At 57.0% G+C, this 14,439-nt stretch overlaps 2 protein-coding genes across 5 annotated transcripts in view; one reads left to right on the top strand and one right to left on the bottom strand.

Annotated features, from left to right (window-relative positions):
* Positions 1 to 4,637: 4,637 nt before the first annotated feature.
* LOC127680375 (translation initiation factor IF-2-like) lies at positions 4,638 to 5,831 on the bottom strand. Its single transcript, XM_052175848.1, has 2 exons — positions 5,690 to 5,831; positions 4,638 to 5,464 (listed from the first exon to the last, which is right to left on the bottom strand). The coding sequence occupies exons 1-2, from the start codon at positions 5,829 to 5,831 to the stop codon at positions 4,638 to 4,640; spliced, it is 969 nt and encodes a 322-aa protein (XP_052031808.1).
* Adgrb2 (adhesion G protein-coupled receptor B2) overlaps positions 5,166 to 14,439 on the top strand; it is a 38,086-nt gene continuing 28,812 nt past the window's right edge. For 3 of the 4 annotated variants that reach the window (XM_052177495.1, XM_052177493.1, XM_052177494.1), the window contains exons 1-2: positions 5,166 to 5,314; positions 12,155 to 12,977. In XM_052177495.1, coding sequence (XP_052033455.1) covers positions 12,170 to 12,977 — 808 coding nt within the window. In that variant the 5' untranslated portion in view covers positions 5,166 to 5,314; positions 12,155 to 12,169. Of the gene's footprint in view, positions 5,315 to 12,154; positions 12,978 to 14,439 lie in introns of those variants that run through there. The other variant, XM_052177496.1, reaches the window with a different exon arrangement.

The following is a 14,439-nucleotide window of genomic DNA, read 5'->3' on the forward strand; positions in this document are numbered from 1 at the left end:
CACAGCAGCATGCCAGACACCTTGTCCCTGTCATCTCTATGGCTCTGGTAAGTCCAAGTAATTATTTCTATTTTACAGAAGAAAAAGAATGAGCTGTAGAGAGGCTCTAAAGTCTAAAATCTGTCTAAAATGACACAGTGCACGATGGATGGAGGCTTCTTATGACCCCAGACTCTTCTATTTTATCCTATGAGAAAGGGAGACGGTCTATGTCTGGTGAGCATGGGCCAAGGGTCAGAGTTCAAAAGCTCTGGTGGAGCCAGTTGTCCTGGCTCTCTTACCACTCAGCCACCCAGCAAGTGTTTACCGAGGACCCACCTGCGTCTGATGTCATGCTGGGTACCAGGGGACCAGATGTGAATAGACAGACAAGATCCTGTCTTCGTGGAATTCACAGCTCGCAGTTGGTGTGCAGGGAGATAGGGGATGGGAGTGCATAGGAAAAAGAAAGCACATTTTCAGAGTGATGCATGCTACCAAGGAAGTTCAACTGAGGCAGGGCATGAACAGTGGGGGAGGGGTGGCCTTAGAGGTGTAGCCAGGAGGGTAATATGGAAGTTGGTTAGAAGCGGTGAACCATGGGAACTTCTAAGAAATGGTCAGGAGGTTTTTTCATGAACAGTGAGGAGACCATAGGACCAGTTAAGGCCCAGGGCATGTGGGGTGAGAGGTGGAGACAGGCCTGGAGAAGCTAACAGGGATGGGGACGTGCATAGCTTGGGACTATAAGGAGAGGCAATTGTGTTTACATAGAAGAAATGGTTTGGTTGGCTCAGGAGAGTGTCCTGGCATCACAGAGGTAGGAGTAGGAAGCCAGAGGGGAGGTCTGAGAGTCTGCACACTTGGACTTTGTGGCTGGCAGAGATGCTGTGAGGAGTGGGTACATTGGAGATACTTTTGGAGGCAGAGGAAGTCATGACCTTGCTGATAGACTGGGTCCTAGCGTCTAGAGGAGAGCAAGCGCTCAAAACATACTTGTTGGAGGAAGCCGGGTGGTGGTGGTGCACGCCTGTAATCTCAGAACTATGGGAGGCGGAGGCAGGCGGATTTCTGAGTTCAAGGCCAGCCTGGTCTACTGAGTGAGTTCCAGGACAGCCAGGGCTACACAGAGAAACCTTGTCTCGAAAAAACCAAATCCAAAAAAACAAAACAAAACAAAAACCAAACATACTTGTTGGAGGAATACTTTAAAAAGAAGTCCTCTTGGTACCAGGCTTTGCAATTCCTCACATGCACTGTCTAGTATGAGGCATGCACAACGACCAGCCAGCACCCTAATGGACTTCTCTACCCTGGGGACCAGAGAGGTACACACTGCTCAAATGAACTGCATAGAACTGGGAATCGATCCTCTGGGGGGATTTGGTAAGGGAATATCTAATTCCCACTTCTCTCCCCAACACCAAGAAAATGGAAATCATCCAACCCAGATTACACAAGGCCCCTCAAACCATTTAGACACATAGAACTTCACACAGGCACCTTTTACAGCAGAGCCCTCCAGGACCTATGACACCCCCCCAGGATGAGGGCGTGTTATGCATGGGAGGACTGAGGCAGACCTTGGTGAGGAGACTATTGAATGGATTTGGGTATTTGGGGGAATGTGATGTGAGCTCCTTTTGATGTCCCAGGTGGTCATGGGATTGGAAAGACTTTGGTACCCTGGACACAGGGTGGCCCTGAAATGCCCTGCTGGACGGCAGTGGTGAGCAGTAGCTGAGTGGGGGGCATGCTAGGTCTCATCGGCTGAAAGGAAACCTGCCTAGGCTCTGGGCCAAATAAATCATTGGGAAGGGAAGAAGAACATTTTCTCATCTGTTTAAAGGGCAACGAGGCATAGCAGCTCTGGTCCAGCGGGAGGCGAGGCTGAGGCCAGGCGGGTGAGCCCAGGAAGCCCCTCTTGCTTGACCCTCAGCCTCTCATGAGCTGCCCCACTGGCCTTGTCTTTGACGGTGTGCTGCCTCCCAGCTGGGATATTGGTGGTAGTTATTCTTAACAAAAAATATTAATTAGTTGCAAATAAGATCATTATTGTAAAAGGCCCCTCCTCAGGGCCTAGCACTTTCTAATCCATACCTTGGACCTGCCTGGGCTCCAGGCTGAGACTGTTTGTGCTTTGATACCATTCCATACATGAGAAAGCAGAGGCCCAGGAAGCAGAACGGATTTTCTCAAGGTCACCCAGCATAGCAGTAGGTCAGAGTTACAGCCTGCATGTGTGCATTTGGTCCTCTTCACCTCAGAGGTTCCAGAGCAGACTCTCACGGGACACAGAGCTGAGGTCACTGTCCTTTGCCCAGAGTGTAAGATGCAGGGGGTGGCCCTTCACTCTGCTCACGCCCTCCGTGATTGAGCTCTGGAAGGTGTCTCTTCCCAGCTTGTCTCAGCCTCAGGCTCCCTGGAGGGGGTGGGGGTCCCTCCTGGGGCTAAGATGCATTTTTCTCACCCCCGCCTGGGCTGTTCAGAGAAGTAATTTCTCTTCAACCAGCTGGATTTGAATATGGAAACAATTTGTAATTACTCCAAGTCCTCCTGGGCGGGCAAGCAAGCAGGCAGGCAGGCAGGCAGGCGGGTGGCATTATCACCAGAGTGAGTCTGCAAGGGCAGGGGCTCCTGGGAAAGCAGGTGGGGGAAGCCCTCGTGTAGGGAGGGCCTTCCCAACATCTGCCCGAGTCCAGGCAGCTTCTGTACAACCCCTGACAACTCCTGCTGTCTCCACCCAGTTTACCTAGCTTCTCCTTCTGAGGCTGCTCCTTAAGTCCCTCCTCATGGCCCACCACCATTTCCATAGGTCAGGAGGTCAAGAAGTCTGGAGACTACTAAGGAACAGAGAAACAGATAAATAACTTCCCTGTCTCTCTGGAGGCTGCCCCTCCCGGCACCCCTTACCCAGCTGGATCTCTCAGAGCAGAGGAAGAGGGTGGCTTTAGAGATCCAGCTGCAGCACATCTGTAAGAGACCTGCCTGTGTTTCTCTCAGTGCTAGGTCTCTAGCATGCAAATAATCATGAATATTCAAAAAGAGGGAGATGGGCTCCCGGTAGGAGAGGAAGGAGCTGGAGCTCTGGAAGAACATTGTAGGGACTTCCAAAGGTTGGTCCTTGCATCCTTGTGAGCAGTCCATGTCCTGATCATGTTCTCCACTTTTGTCTTCTTCCTCAAAGTTCCCAACTCCAGCCACTCTGTTGCTTCTCACAGTAGTCAAGTAAGGAAGGAGCCTAGGATTTCCTGCTGTGTCTGGGGGCTATCAATGCCTTCAGATAGCAAGGCCTGCCTGGCTCAACTCTCACACTGCTAGCGGAGCCTTCTGACTATGCCAGGGTATGTTTGAAGATGCCTATGAAGAATGTAGGAGCTCTGCCTGCCAGTGAGAGGCCCAAGGTATCGGCCTTCTCAGGCTCCCACAGGAAAAGGGAAGGTGTGAGCCCAGACCGCCTCCCTGCTTCACACAGCGTCATAAATTCCCTTAAGGTGACAGGTGAGATTCCTTCATCGCCCCTTATTACCTCCTTCCATTAAAGTCGATAATCTCTCCCAATCACTCACAACAAATGTCACCAGGACTGCTTTAGGGGGAGGGACAGAGGGAAGGGACAGGAGAAGTTCTCTTTGCCTCTTTTTGGTAACTCCTCTGGGAAGAGGTGGGCTTTTCTCACCTTGCCACAGTCTGTAGGCAACAAAAGCCGAGTTATCAAGGGGAAAGGTGAAGTTAAAATGAATGGGCCGTGGACCACCTGTCCTTACAGGACTGCTCCCCCCCACCATGTGAGTGAACCTTCCCAAGTATGTCCGGAAGTCATTCCACCCTCGTCTCAAAGCTGCCCCCTGCTGGCTCCTCTACCCACAGTCATCGGATTAACCTACTTGTTTTGGCTGCTGTGATGTGTCCCCAGTCGGCCCACCTTCCTGGTGGCGACATGACCACGCCACAAACAGCCTGACCAGAGCCCTGAGCCGGGGACATCTCTCCGGGTACCGCCTGAGCCGTGTGGGCTTAGAGGCTCCACCCAACTGTTCCTGGGCACAGTGCCAGGATGGGGTGGGTCTGTGCATCTCTGTGGCTTCTACACAAACAGATGCAACATGGGGGCGCCCCTGGCACAGAGAAAGGCACTTGTGGGAGAAGAGACTTGGGGAAAACATGTAACATGCTGCACACGTGTAGCATCCCCGTGCCTAGGGACATACAATATCACAGCGATGAACACCAGAATATGCAGTAAACATGCCACGCTGCGGGGGTATGTGTATTGCTTCTACATACGAGTTACCCCTAGCATGCTACACACATGTGGCACCTGTGAGCTTCTACACATACAGTATTCTTAAGGCACATGGAGAAAGCAGCATGCATTCAGGACCTGAGCGCATGTCAATACATAGGTGCAGCATTTGCATGTACCCAGCCAGGCAATATTGCAGTGCACACGCAGGGCACCTGTATGCATATGTAAAGTTCAGTGCTTGAGCGGCACCTGCAAGCACAGGGACACGCAATATGCACTGCATATTGGGGAGGGGGTTGAAAACGCTTTAGCCTCCACAGCTCGGGAGACCCTGGCTGCGCTAGACGCCACTGGCCTGGGGTATCGCTGGAGGGGTATCACCGAAAGGTTCACTCTGCAGTCCAGGCGGTCACAGGCAGGGTGGGGGCTTACCCCGGGCTTCTCCCGCGCCGGCGCCTGGGGCCCAGGGTGGGGAGGGGGAGGGCGCGCTTGGCTCGGCTGGCGCTGCTCCCCCTTTAACAGGAGGCGGCGCGCGTCGCCCCCGCCCCCCCCCCCGCCCCTTCTCCCGCGGCTCCTCGCGCCCGGCCCGGCGCGCGCCCCCTCCCGGGCCCGGCCCGCGCAGGCGCCGCGTCCCGCCTCGGCCGTCACTCGGCCCGGCGCGCGCTGCGGGCAGCGGCCGGAGCGGCCGGAGGAATCCGGTTCGGTGGTAGCGGCGGCGCTGGGAGGCAGAGAGGAGGATGCGGCACCGGCGATCAGAGGCTGGGGCTGCGGCCGCCGCCCGCGAATAGGAGGCGGCGCGCGGCGCGGCGCGGGTGGTGCTCGGGGCGGGGAGCGGGGGGCGGCGCGGCGAGGAGGCGGCGGCGGCAGGAGCCCGCGCCCGGCCCGGCGCCCGCCCGCCCGCCCCGTGCAGCTCCGCGGCGCTCGCTCTGCACCCGCCGCTCGGCGGAGCGGGAGCCTCGGGCCTCGGCGCGGCTGCGGCGAGCTGCCCTGCGCCCGGCCCGGCCCCCGCCTTAGGGATGGCAAACTTGCGCCCCGCGGCCGCCTCCACCAGCGCCGGCCCCCGCTCCTGCTGCTGACGGCGCCCAGGTGAGTGTTCGGCCCCAGACCCCGGCCGGCCCCGCACCGAACCCTCGCGCGCGGTCCCGAGTGCCTGCACTCGGGGTGCTCCGTGAGCCCGTCTTCGGTAATTCTCCTCCGGCCCGAACAGAGTCTGCCCAGAGCTCACCCAACCCCCGTCTTAGGAGGGATTCCCAAGCCCGGGGCCGAAGCCCCTTTGGTCTCTCGCGAACCCCTTCTCTACCCCCTCCCCCAGCCTGAACCGACCCCTTGTCGTCTATGTCAAAGTCCCCCCACCTTTAGAATCCTGACCCAGACTGCCACACTGCTGTCGCGAGTCTTGCCCTGTCTCGGCCAAGATCCCAGCAGTGCGCCCCCGGTCTTGATTTGAACCCCCTCTCCAACCTGCAGCTCCACTGTCCCCCTCCCCCATCTCCCCTCCTAGTCTGGCCGCGGGACTCTGAACCTCTCCTCCACTCTGCCCTGAGTCGTTCCGGTCCCCAACCGTGTCTGCTACTGCCCTCCCCCGCGCCTGCACGGCGACCATGCTTCCCCTCTATTTCTGCCCCGAGTGCCCCTTCCCCCCATATCTGCCCAGAGTCCCGCCTTCCCTTTCCAATCTCTGCTGCAAGTCCCCTCCCCCTCAGCCTGGAATTGGGGCCGTGTCCCCCTTGCTCCTCCAAGCCCCTTTCCCCCAGGCCGAGATCTCCATCGGACCCGCATCCGACTCCCGCGTTTGTCTTTGGCCGGACACCCGCCCCCCCAATTCCTATCCTCCCACCACTGGTCTCAGAGCCAGGCACCAGACGCACTCTCCTGCAACCCTGGGGGCTGGCATGATTTGGGGGGCTGGAGGCTGTGAAGTTGGCGGCCACTCCTGCAGTCGGCTTGGTCCGAGGGCACAGCCGCGGGAAATCCTCCGCGCCACGGCTAGTGCAGAACGGGCGACCAGTCTGTTGCCCGCGGGGGGAGGGGCGCCCGGACCGAGAGATGCCGCCCGCCTGCCCGCCTTGCCAGCTGCCTGCCCGGCCCCTGGGCGTCCTCTGGCGCCCCCTGCCCGCAGCCCGAGACCCACCGCCCCTGCTCGCGCGGACAACCCCGGGTTTCCGCAACCCGAGCGTTCGTTGGGTGCCTGCGGGACTGACGCTGGGAAGTCCCTGGGGAGCTGAGGTTGGTGGGCGAGGCCAGGTGCCCAAACACCCCTGGTTGTAAGGCTATGTCTGTGCTTTGGGGAGGGAGAGGGATGGTGGACGAGGGAAGGCTCATCCCAACAGCAAGTCAGGAACCCTTTGAGCACCAGGCGCAGCTCGACCGAACCTGCTTTTCGGAATGGTCTGGTTGCTTCTTGGGCTTGAGTAGGTGTCCCTAGGGAGCTTCTGTCTGTCCCCCTCCCCCCATTACATACCTCACAAAAGAGGGGCAAAGGTGGACTCTATCTGGCTTGGGCATGGAGAAGGCTGTGAACAAACCCACCTGACTCAGGGACAGAGCAGACACCTGGGGAGTCGGGGTCAGCAGTGACACCCTGGTGCTGTTTTGGGAAGGGCAGGGACCAAGACTGGCTGAGGTGATCTTCTTCTGCCTCCCTCCTCACTACCTCGTTCTGCCCCCTCTCCTCTTTCTCTTCTGAAAGGGACAGGTCTCATTTTGGGTGTGTGTCAGTGGTGGGTATTTCTGTAACACAAAGGGAGGGTCTAGTTAGTTTCAGCTCTCCTCCCTCCCTCCCAAGCCTCAGTTTTTGAAGGTAAGTAGCTGAGACTCAGCTTTTGATCGGGGTGGTCTGGGTTCAAAACCTGTGTGATCTGGCCACACTACCTAACCTTTCCGAGCCTCAGTTGACCCCCTATAAAGTGGGTCAATGACCACTGCCCTATACCCCATATAGTTGTTGGGAAATGGAATCAGATTGTACTGTGAGGTGTGTGACATCTATCAATACTCATGATGACGTCTTGTGCTGTTTCCCATCAAAGCCAAGGTCAGGTCCCTCCCGACTGCTAATCCTGAGGAGGAGCATAAAAGGAGGTCTATTTTCTTCACTCTAACCTTCAGAAGAATAAAGACAGAAAGTACCTTCGCCCGTCTAACCCCCAAGGGTCCAGGGAACCTGTGACTGTTAGTTTTTGACCCGTCCTCCCAGGCTCTGCAACATCTGGATCCTCCCTGGCCACAGGGGTAACAGTGAAGGCCAATCCCAGGGCTCTTAGGTCTAACGTATACAGGCTAGGGGAGTGGTATCCGTATAGAGACTTGAGGCAAGGCGCCCAAAGGCAGGCAGTCCATTAGAGGTGGCCCACATGGAGAACCAGCCGCTCTGACATACAGAGCCTTTCCCTCTTCCCAACCCTTGGGGCTCAGATATCGTCAGGAACTTTCCAGGTTTCTTAGCGCTGCAGGTCAGAGTTAGGGGCAACCTGGCGTGAGAGCTGTGGAGTTTGGAGAAGCCTAGCATTGACGTGAGTGCTTCAGTGAAGGGCTGGTAGGAGGAAAGAGCTACGAACCCGTGCTTTCTGGTTGGTTATTCGTCTTCTGGCGGTGTGGCTGGACCTGGGTTCTAGCGGGGAGTGGCAGCTTCTGAGCTATCCTCCCGCCGGGGCAGCCCTGACACCGGGGAACAAAAGCTTTCCGTTCCTGTAGCAACCGCTCCAGCTGCTGCAAAGTTCCGGGGAGGCGGGCGGAGGGCGGCTGAGTCACCGCCCCCTCCCCTGCCACCCGCACGCCCCCGCCCCCGGGGGCCGCCCCTCATCCCAGTCGGCTAGGCCAGCCTTTCTCTCGGTGTCTGCGGCAGGCCTCCGTTGTGACCCTCTCTGTCACCCGGTCCAGGAAGGCCTCACCCGGGTCGCCGGCTCCTTCGGTCCCGCCCCCTAGCTCGAGAGGCTGGATGGAAGGTGTGCGCCTCCTTGGGAGCCAGAGCTCTTGGAGAGGGGTCCCCGAGCACCCTGCCCCCAGCTCGAAGCACGGGCGGGAGACCCGGAGGCCCCGTGGCAGGCACGGATGAGGCTGAGGATGAGTGACGGGCGCGTGAATTGGAGCTGCCAGGTGGATAAACGCGACGGATGTGCGCGTCGCCGCGCCCCCTTCCCCGCTAGTCGCCCCTCCCCCGTCCAAGGCCAGGCCTCTCGACTCCCTCCCTGCCCAGTGTCCAAGCTCACATCTTGTCTCCCTGTAGACAAGAGTCGATCTGATCCAGGGGACAACCGGGGTAGCCGGCCTGGAGGTGCCCCACCCCCTCGGCTCTTCACCTTCCACTCCAGCTGCCTTTGGTGCAGAATGGAGGCCCGAGGCTGGGCAGGTCTGCGGGGGCTTCCAGAATCCGTCATTCTCTCTGAACCTAGGCAGAGAGGAACTCCTGGGAATTCTGGGGGTGCTTAGCTGAGGACTTGGTCCCTGAGAAAGATGGCTCCAGGCAACTACTATACCCTCTCAGTTAAGGAAAGTCCTGAAGCCTTTTGGCCATCTCCACCAACCTTGTTTGACCCAGAAAGTTCTGCCTTAGAGCTGACCTTGGTCTCTCTATTTTCTAGCACTTGTACCTTGAGAGGGTCTGTGGCCATCCTGAACTCTGAGGTGACAATGCTACTTTTGGATTAACCCAAAAAGCGTCCCCTGGTGCAGGAATCCAGACCTCAGACAAGATGAATATCAGCACAGTTCTAAGGGACCAGGAACAGAGAGAGAGCTCATCGCTTGTGGTGGGCCAGGCTGTGAGTTAGGGAGGCTGAGGAGAAGGCATATGCCATTCCAAGGGTAGTGGTGACACTGTATTCCCCAGAGAGGGAAACTGAGGCCTAGTTATCTATGCATGGACGGTAATCACTTGATTCCTCCCAAGTCTTTTTTCCTGGGTGTGGGCTCAGGGTCAGTGTCTCCAGGAGGGCAGGCCACCACCGCACACTTCAGGAAGATGTTGAATAAGGTCCTGGCTGTGACCCAGCTCCAGTTGAGTCTTTACCTTAGTGTGAAGGGTAGGAAGGTAAAATACCTTCTCTCAGCCTCAGTCTCTCTTTGAAGCAGGAGCTATGGAGCAATGGAGACCATACCCTGAGGACGGGGTAGAATCCTGGACTGGGTATGCGGTGTCTGAAGGAGACTAAGTGGATGTGGGAGCGGGCCAGTGTGTGCAGGTGGCTCCCTTCTGGAGAAGCCAGACCTTGGCAAGGACCAGTTTGGATTAGTGTTTCTTGATGAAGTGGGAGTAGCCGAGGTCCAGGAGGTGGGACCAGGGCTCTGTCATGTCCCAGCTGACACAGGGAGGGAGCCATGGGAGTCTCACCCAAGGACAGTCCAACCCAATTAACTGTCATCTACCGAGTCACAGGGCCAAGCCCCTGTGTGTGTCCACACGTGGGAATAGATGCATCTCTGTATGCAGTGGTCTGATTGTTTTGTGTGGTATGTGCACGCCCATGTATATATGAGGTCATACTGCTGTGCTTGTCACAGATCTGCATGCATGTGTGCCTATTCATATGGAGAATACTGTAAAAGCATATATATACATATATACATATACATTATATATATATATACACATATACACACACGCACACACATATATCCATGCATGCATGCTTTTGAGCATGTATATGCCTCTGGACCTAAGTCTGTTGAAGCCTAAGTCTGTTGAGGCATATATACATGGGGAAGAGGTTCCCTGCCTTGCTCTATGTGGGGGAGGGGAGGCCAGTTATAATGAGCCCCCACCTCCCCTCTACTGAGCTGCAGCCATGGCCTGAATTTTGCAGCCTGCTTAAAAATAATTGGGGGCAGCAGGGGGGATTGGATGTCACTCATCACCCTCTGCCAGCTCCGCTGGTTGCCGCAGCAGCCTGGGCGGGCTGAACACTTTGGGACAGGCATGATTGCAGGAGGGAAGGCCAGGGCTCCGGCGTCTTTTTGAGCCTTGCAGAGGAGAGTAGGGCAGAGACAGCCTGTTCTGGCTTCTGTTGGTCTTTGGAGGAGAGAGAGGAAGCTCCTCTTCAGTGAGCGAGCCTGGTGCTGTCTGGCCTCCTTCCTTTCCCCGATGGTTGGGGAAGGACAGTGGATGTGTATGATGGGGCTAGGGCCTGGCTCAGATGTGCCCCATGTGGGAAAGTAGCATTTGGAACTCTGTGTATGCTGCAGCAGACTTGGACCACTGGGGCTCTAATTTCTGTCCCTTGCTCCTATTTAGAACAGTCCTGGGGAAATTTGTCCCTAGGGGATAGCTGTATTTTTTAGGAAAACCTAGCCACACCTGTGGGCTGTCCTGTGGTGTGTCGCTTGTCCCAAATCCCAAGCAACAAGCTAAGGGAGAGCATAAGCAAAAAGTTCTGGGGTGGGGGCGAGAGTGTAGGGAGTGTAGAGGGGGCAGATCATGGGCCTGGCCGAGGTCCTGAATTCCAGTTCTTTTTCTTTTCTTTTTTTTTTTTTTTCTTTTTTGGATTTGGTTTTTTCGAGACAAGGTTTCTCTGTATAGCTCTGGCTGTCCTGGAACTCACTCTGTAGACCAGGCTGGACTCGAACTCAGAAATCCGCCTGCCTCTGCCTCGCAGAGTGCTGGGATTACAGGCGTGCGCCACCACCGCCCGGCTCTGAATTCCAGTTCTAATTAGTTCACTTTCATGTGATCTTGAGTAGGTAGCCTTGTATTTTTCTTTAACATGGAAGCTCCAAGATCTATGGGTCTGTGTAGTCCCATGGACTGTGTGGTGGCAGAGAGGACAGAGGCTGTGTGGCCACGTTAGGCTTGGACTGGAAGCGAGGCAGATCTGGATTTGCGCCGGGCTGTCTGGAGGCAGTGGGGTAGAGTCCGGGTGGGAGCGGTCAGTGGGTCTCTGCTGGTCTGATGGGTGGGAAGGTAGTTGCAGCCTCCTGGCCTGACTGGGTGGGTCTTGGGTCTTATGTGTCCTGCCTGGAGTGAATTTGCTCTAAAGCTGGGTGGTCAGCTGAGCATAGCACTTTGAGGGAAGGAAGTCAAGAGACTGGTCTTCACTCTTCAGACATTGAGAGAACATACCGAGAGCGGCGGGCCCTTTGCCAGGCAGGCCTTGGAAGCTAATCCTATGGAGAAGACAGAAAGAGGGGACTATGGTGGGAATTACTGTGCCCATTTTGTAGATCAGAAAATCAAGATCCGCGAGGCTTACCCACTCAGCAAGTGGTAGCTGAGCTGGGCTGAGGCCTGGTACCTCCCTCCTCATTCCCACAGCGGCGGTACCCATGGCATCCACGCTGGCAATATCCCGTCTTCCACGGGCAACGGCTGGGTTGGGCACAGTTCCTGGCACCTGGCAGTGACTCCGCCCCTTCCTCTCTTGCTCAGTGAAGGGAGAGAGTGAGAACATTGTTCCGGGAATAACCTTGAATCTCGCTGATTTATAAAAAAGCAAATGGTTGTCAAACACCGCCACTTTGGCTGCTGGATTACACACGGCACTCCTCGCAGCTGATCACGACACGCTGTGACTGAGAGCAGTGTCTCTGGAGGATCAAGGGGTGTAGGGATGGCACTGGATGTGGATGTCAGGCCCAGACGCCTTTGGTTTGCAGAATAGGCAGGGCTGTACGTGATTTTGATAACTCTTAGAGATCACCAGCATCCCAGCCTCCTTCTGGACCGTCCCCCTAAGTTATCTCATCTTGCACTTGTTGGAGAGATAAGAAAGGAAATTTTATAGGATACCATGGGATAGCTCCAGCCATTTTACAGGAAGAAAAACCAAGTCAGAGAGAGGTCATTTGTCCCGTCTAAGGTCACAGACAGTCCCAAGTGACTTAAAATAGCATGGTCAGAACCACAGGTTCCACTACTTGCGATGGGTCACTGGAGCCCCAGAGCACTTGTTGACTGACTTAAGGCCCCCCGCTGACTTCTGTTCTTTTCCACAGGGCAAGGGACATAGGATGACCCCAGCCTGTCCCCTCTTACTGTCTGTGATTCTGTCCCTGCGCCTGGCCACGGCCTTCGACCCTGCCCCCAGTGCCTGCTCTGCCCTGGCCTCGGGCGTGCTCTACGGGGCCTTCTCGCTGCAGGACCTCTTTCCCACCATCGCCTCGGGCTGCTCCTGGACCCTGGAGAACCCGGACCCCACCAAGTACTCCCTCTACCTGCGCTTCAACAGGCAGGAGCAGGTGTGCACACACTTTGCCCCGCGCCTGCTGCCCCTGGACCACTACCTGGTCAACTTTACCTGCCTGCGGCCTGGTCCGGAGGAAGCCACAGCCCGGGCGGAATCGGAGGTGGGGCGGCCGGAGGAGGAGCAGGAGGAGGAGGTGGCAGCGTCGGGGCTGGAGCTGTGTGGCGGCTCAGGCCCCTTTACCTTTCTGCACTTCGACAAGAACTTTGTGCAGCTGTGCCTGTCGGCTGAGCCCTCCGAGGCCCCGCGCCTGCTGGCGCCTGCGGCCCTGGCCTTCCGTTTCGTGGAAGTTTTGCTCATCAACAACAACAACTCCAGCCAGTTCACCTGCGGTGTGCTCTGCCGCTGGAGTGAGGAGTGTGGCCGGGCTGCAGGCAGGGCTTGTGGCTTTGCTCAGCCTGGGTGTAGCTGCCCCGGGGAGGCCGGGGCCAACCCTGCCACCACCACACCTCCGGGGCCTCCGGCTGCCCACACCCTGTCCAATGCCCTGGTGCCTGGGGGCCCAGCCCCTCCTGCTGAGGCGGACTTACACTCGGGGAGCAGCAATGACCTGTTCACCACCGAGATGAGATATGGTGAGTCTGAGCAGGGCCCTGATGGGGGCGGGGCATGGAGGGGACCGCCGGTGTCTGCTGGTGTCCATCCTGGCCGCTCCCTGCCATTTGCAGAGTCATTCACGGATGTCGCCTCTGTGCTCAGCCTTGTCCGGATGGAAAGGTCATCAAAATCAGATCTCACTTGAGCGGGATGCAGATGAGGGAGTTCAGAGTGAGGTAGATAGATACCTGGGCAAGGGACCTTTAGATGGCTAGTGGAGCTCCCGGAAGAGATGCAAGTCACAGACCTGCAGAATGTGTGGGAAGGAGACAGACCACAGGATCAGTGAAGGCATCTCAGGCAGATGGGGCAGCAGTGCACTGAAGCCCGAAGCTGGAGTGAGTGGCCAATGCAGACCCTGGCACTGTGAGCTGACAAATTTGCCTGGAGGCTGCAGTAGACAGGGAGCCGAGATGTGCTCCTACCCACACAGGTCAATGATTTTTGGCAGTACCCCAGGGTCAGGGCAGAAGGAGGTGAGGAAGAGTGTGCTTGGGTGAAGAGGCCCGAGCTCTGAGGATGCCTCCGAGGCCTACGCTGGCTCAGCTCCCGGTGTCCCATCTCCCCCACTGGGCCCATGTCTTCTGGGACCTAGGCTGCCAGCTGCTGGCACTTCCTGCTGACTGGGCAAAAGCTCTTGGAGTCCTTGCGCCTGCCTGCTCCCACACCCACCCTAGCTTCACAGTCACGGCCACCTTCCACTGACCCGCTTCCTGTAGCTTCTAGCACGCCAGCAGGACCCTCCATGCTTGGTGACCACGCTGAGCCGAGAGCTGATTTAGGGGCCGACGGGAGAGACACTAAAGATAGATAGATGGGAGAGAGAGTAGGTCTGGGAGCCCCTTTGCCTCCCTGGGCCTCAGTTTCCCCAAATGCTGGCCTGCCCTGGAGAGGATGAAGGATGCATTTAGGTCTCGCTGAGTCAAGGAGGCTCATGTGAGGGCATCAGTGGGATTGGAAGAGGGCAGAGCCTTTCCCTTTCCCTGTGTTGGAGATCAGAGCCCAGGAGCAGGCGCTATCTTTGAGGATTTGCATCATTAACAAAGGGCATGGTTTCTCTGAAACTTGGAAGTGTCCCTGAGTTAGTTAGAAGGGGAGCTATGACAATGGCCTCTCCCAGTGCAGGGGGAACGTTTTAGGCCTCCCCCATGAAATATCTGGCGTCATGCCCACGTGGGCACAGTGAGCACCCAGTGGCCTTGCTGTGGCCTCTCTCCCAGGCCAGCTTGGCCTCTAACAGCGGTCGATGAAGCCATCCGTGTGACAGCCAGGACGTGGGCAGGTTACAGGCCCTGGAGGCTGGCCTGGGATTTAGTGCCTGCAGGAAGAAATTGAATTTTGCTTCTTTGTCGAACATCAGCGGAGAGCGCCAGGCGTATATCAGGAGGTTTATGGCGCTTCCTGCATGTGGCCGCCACTACTGTCACTCTGTAGGACCTC

Source organism: Apodemus sylvaticus, chromosome 3 (assembly GCF_947179515.1).
Source record: "Apodemus sylvaticus chromosome 3, mApoSyl1.1, whole genome shotgun sequence".
In the NCBI taxonomy this organism is placed as follows: domain Eukaryota; kingdom Metazoa; phylum Chordata; class Mammalia; order Rodentia; family Muridae; genus Apodemus; species Apodemus sylvaticus.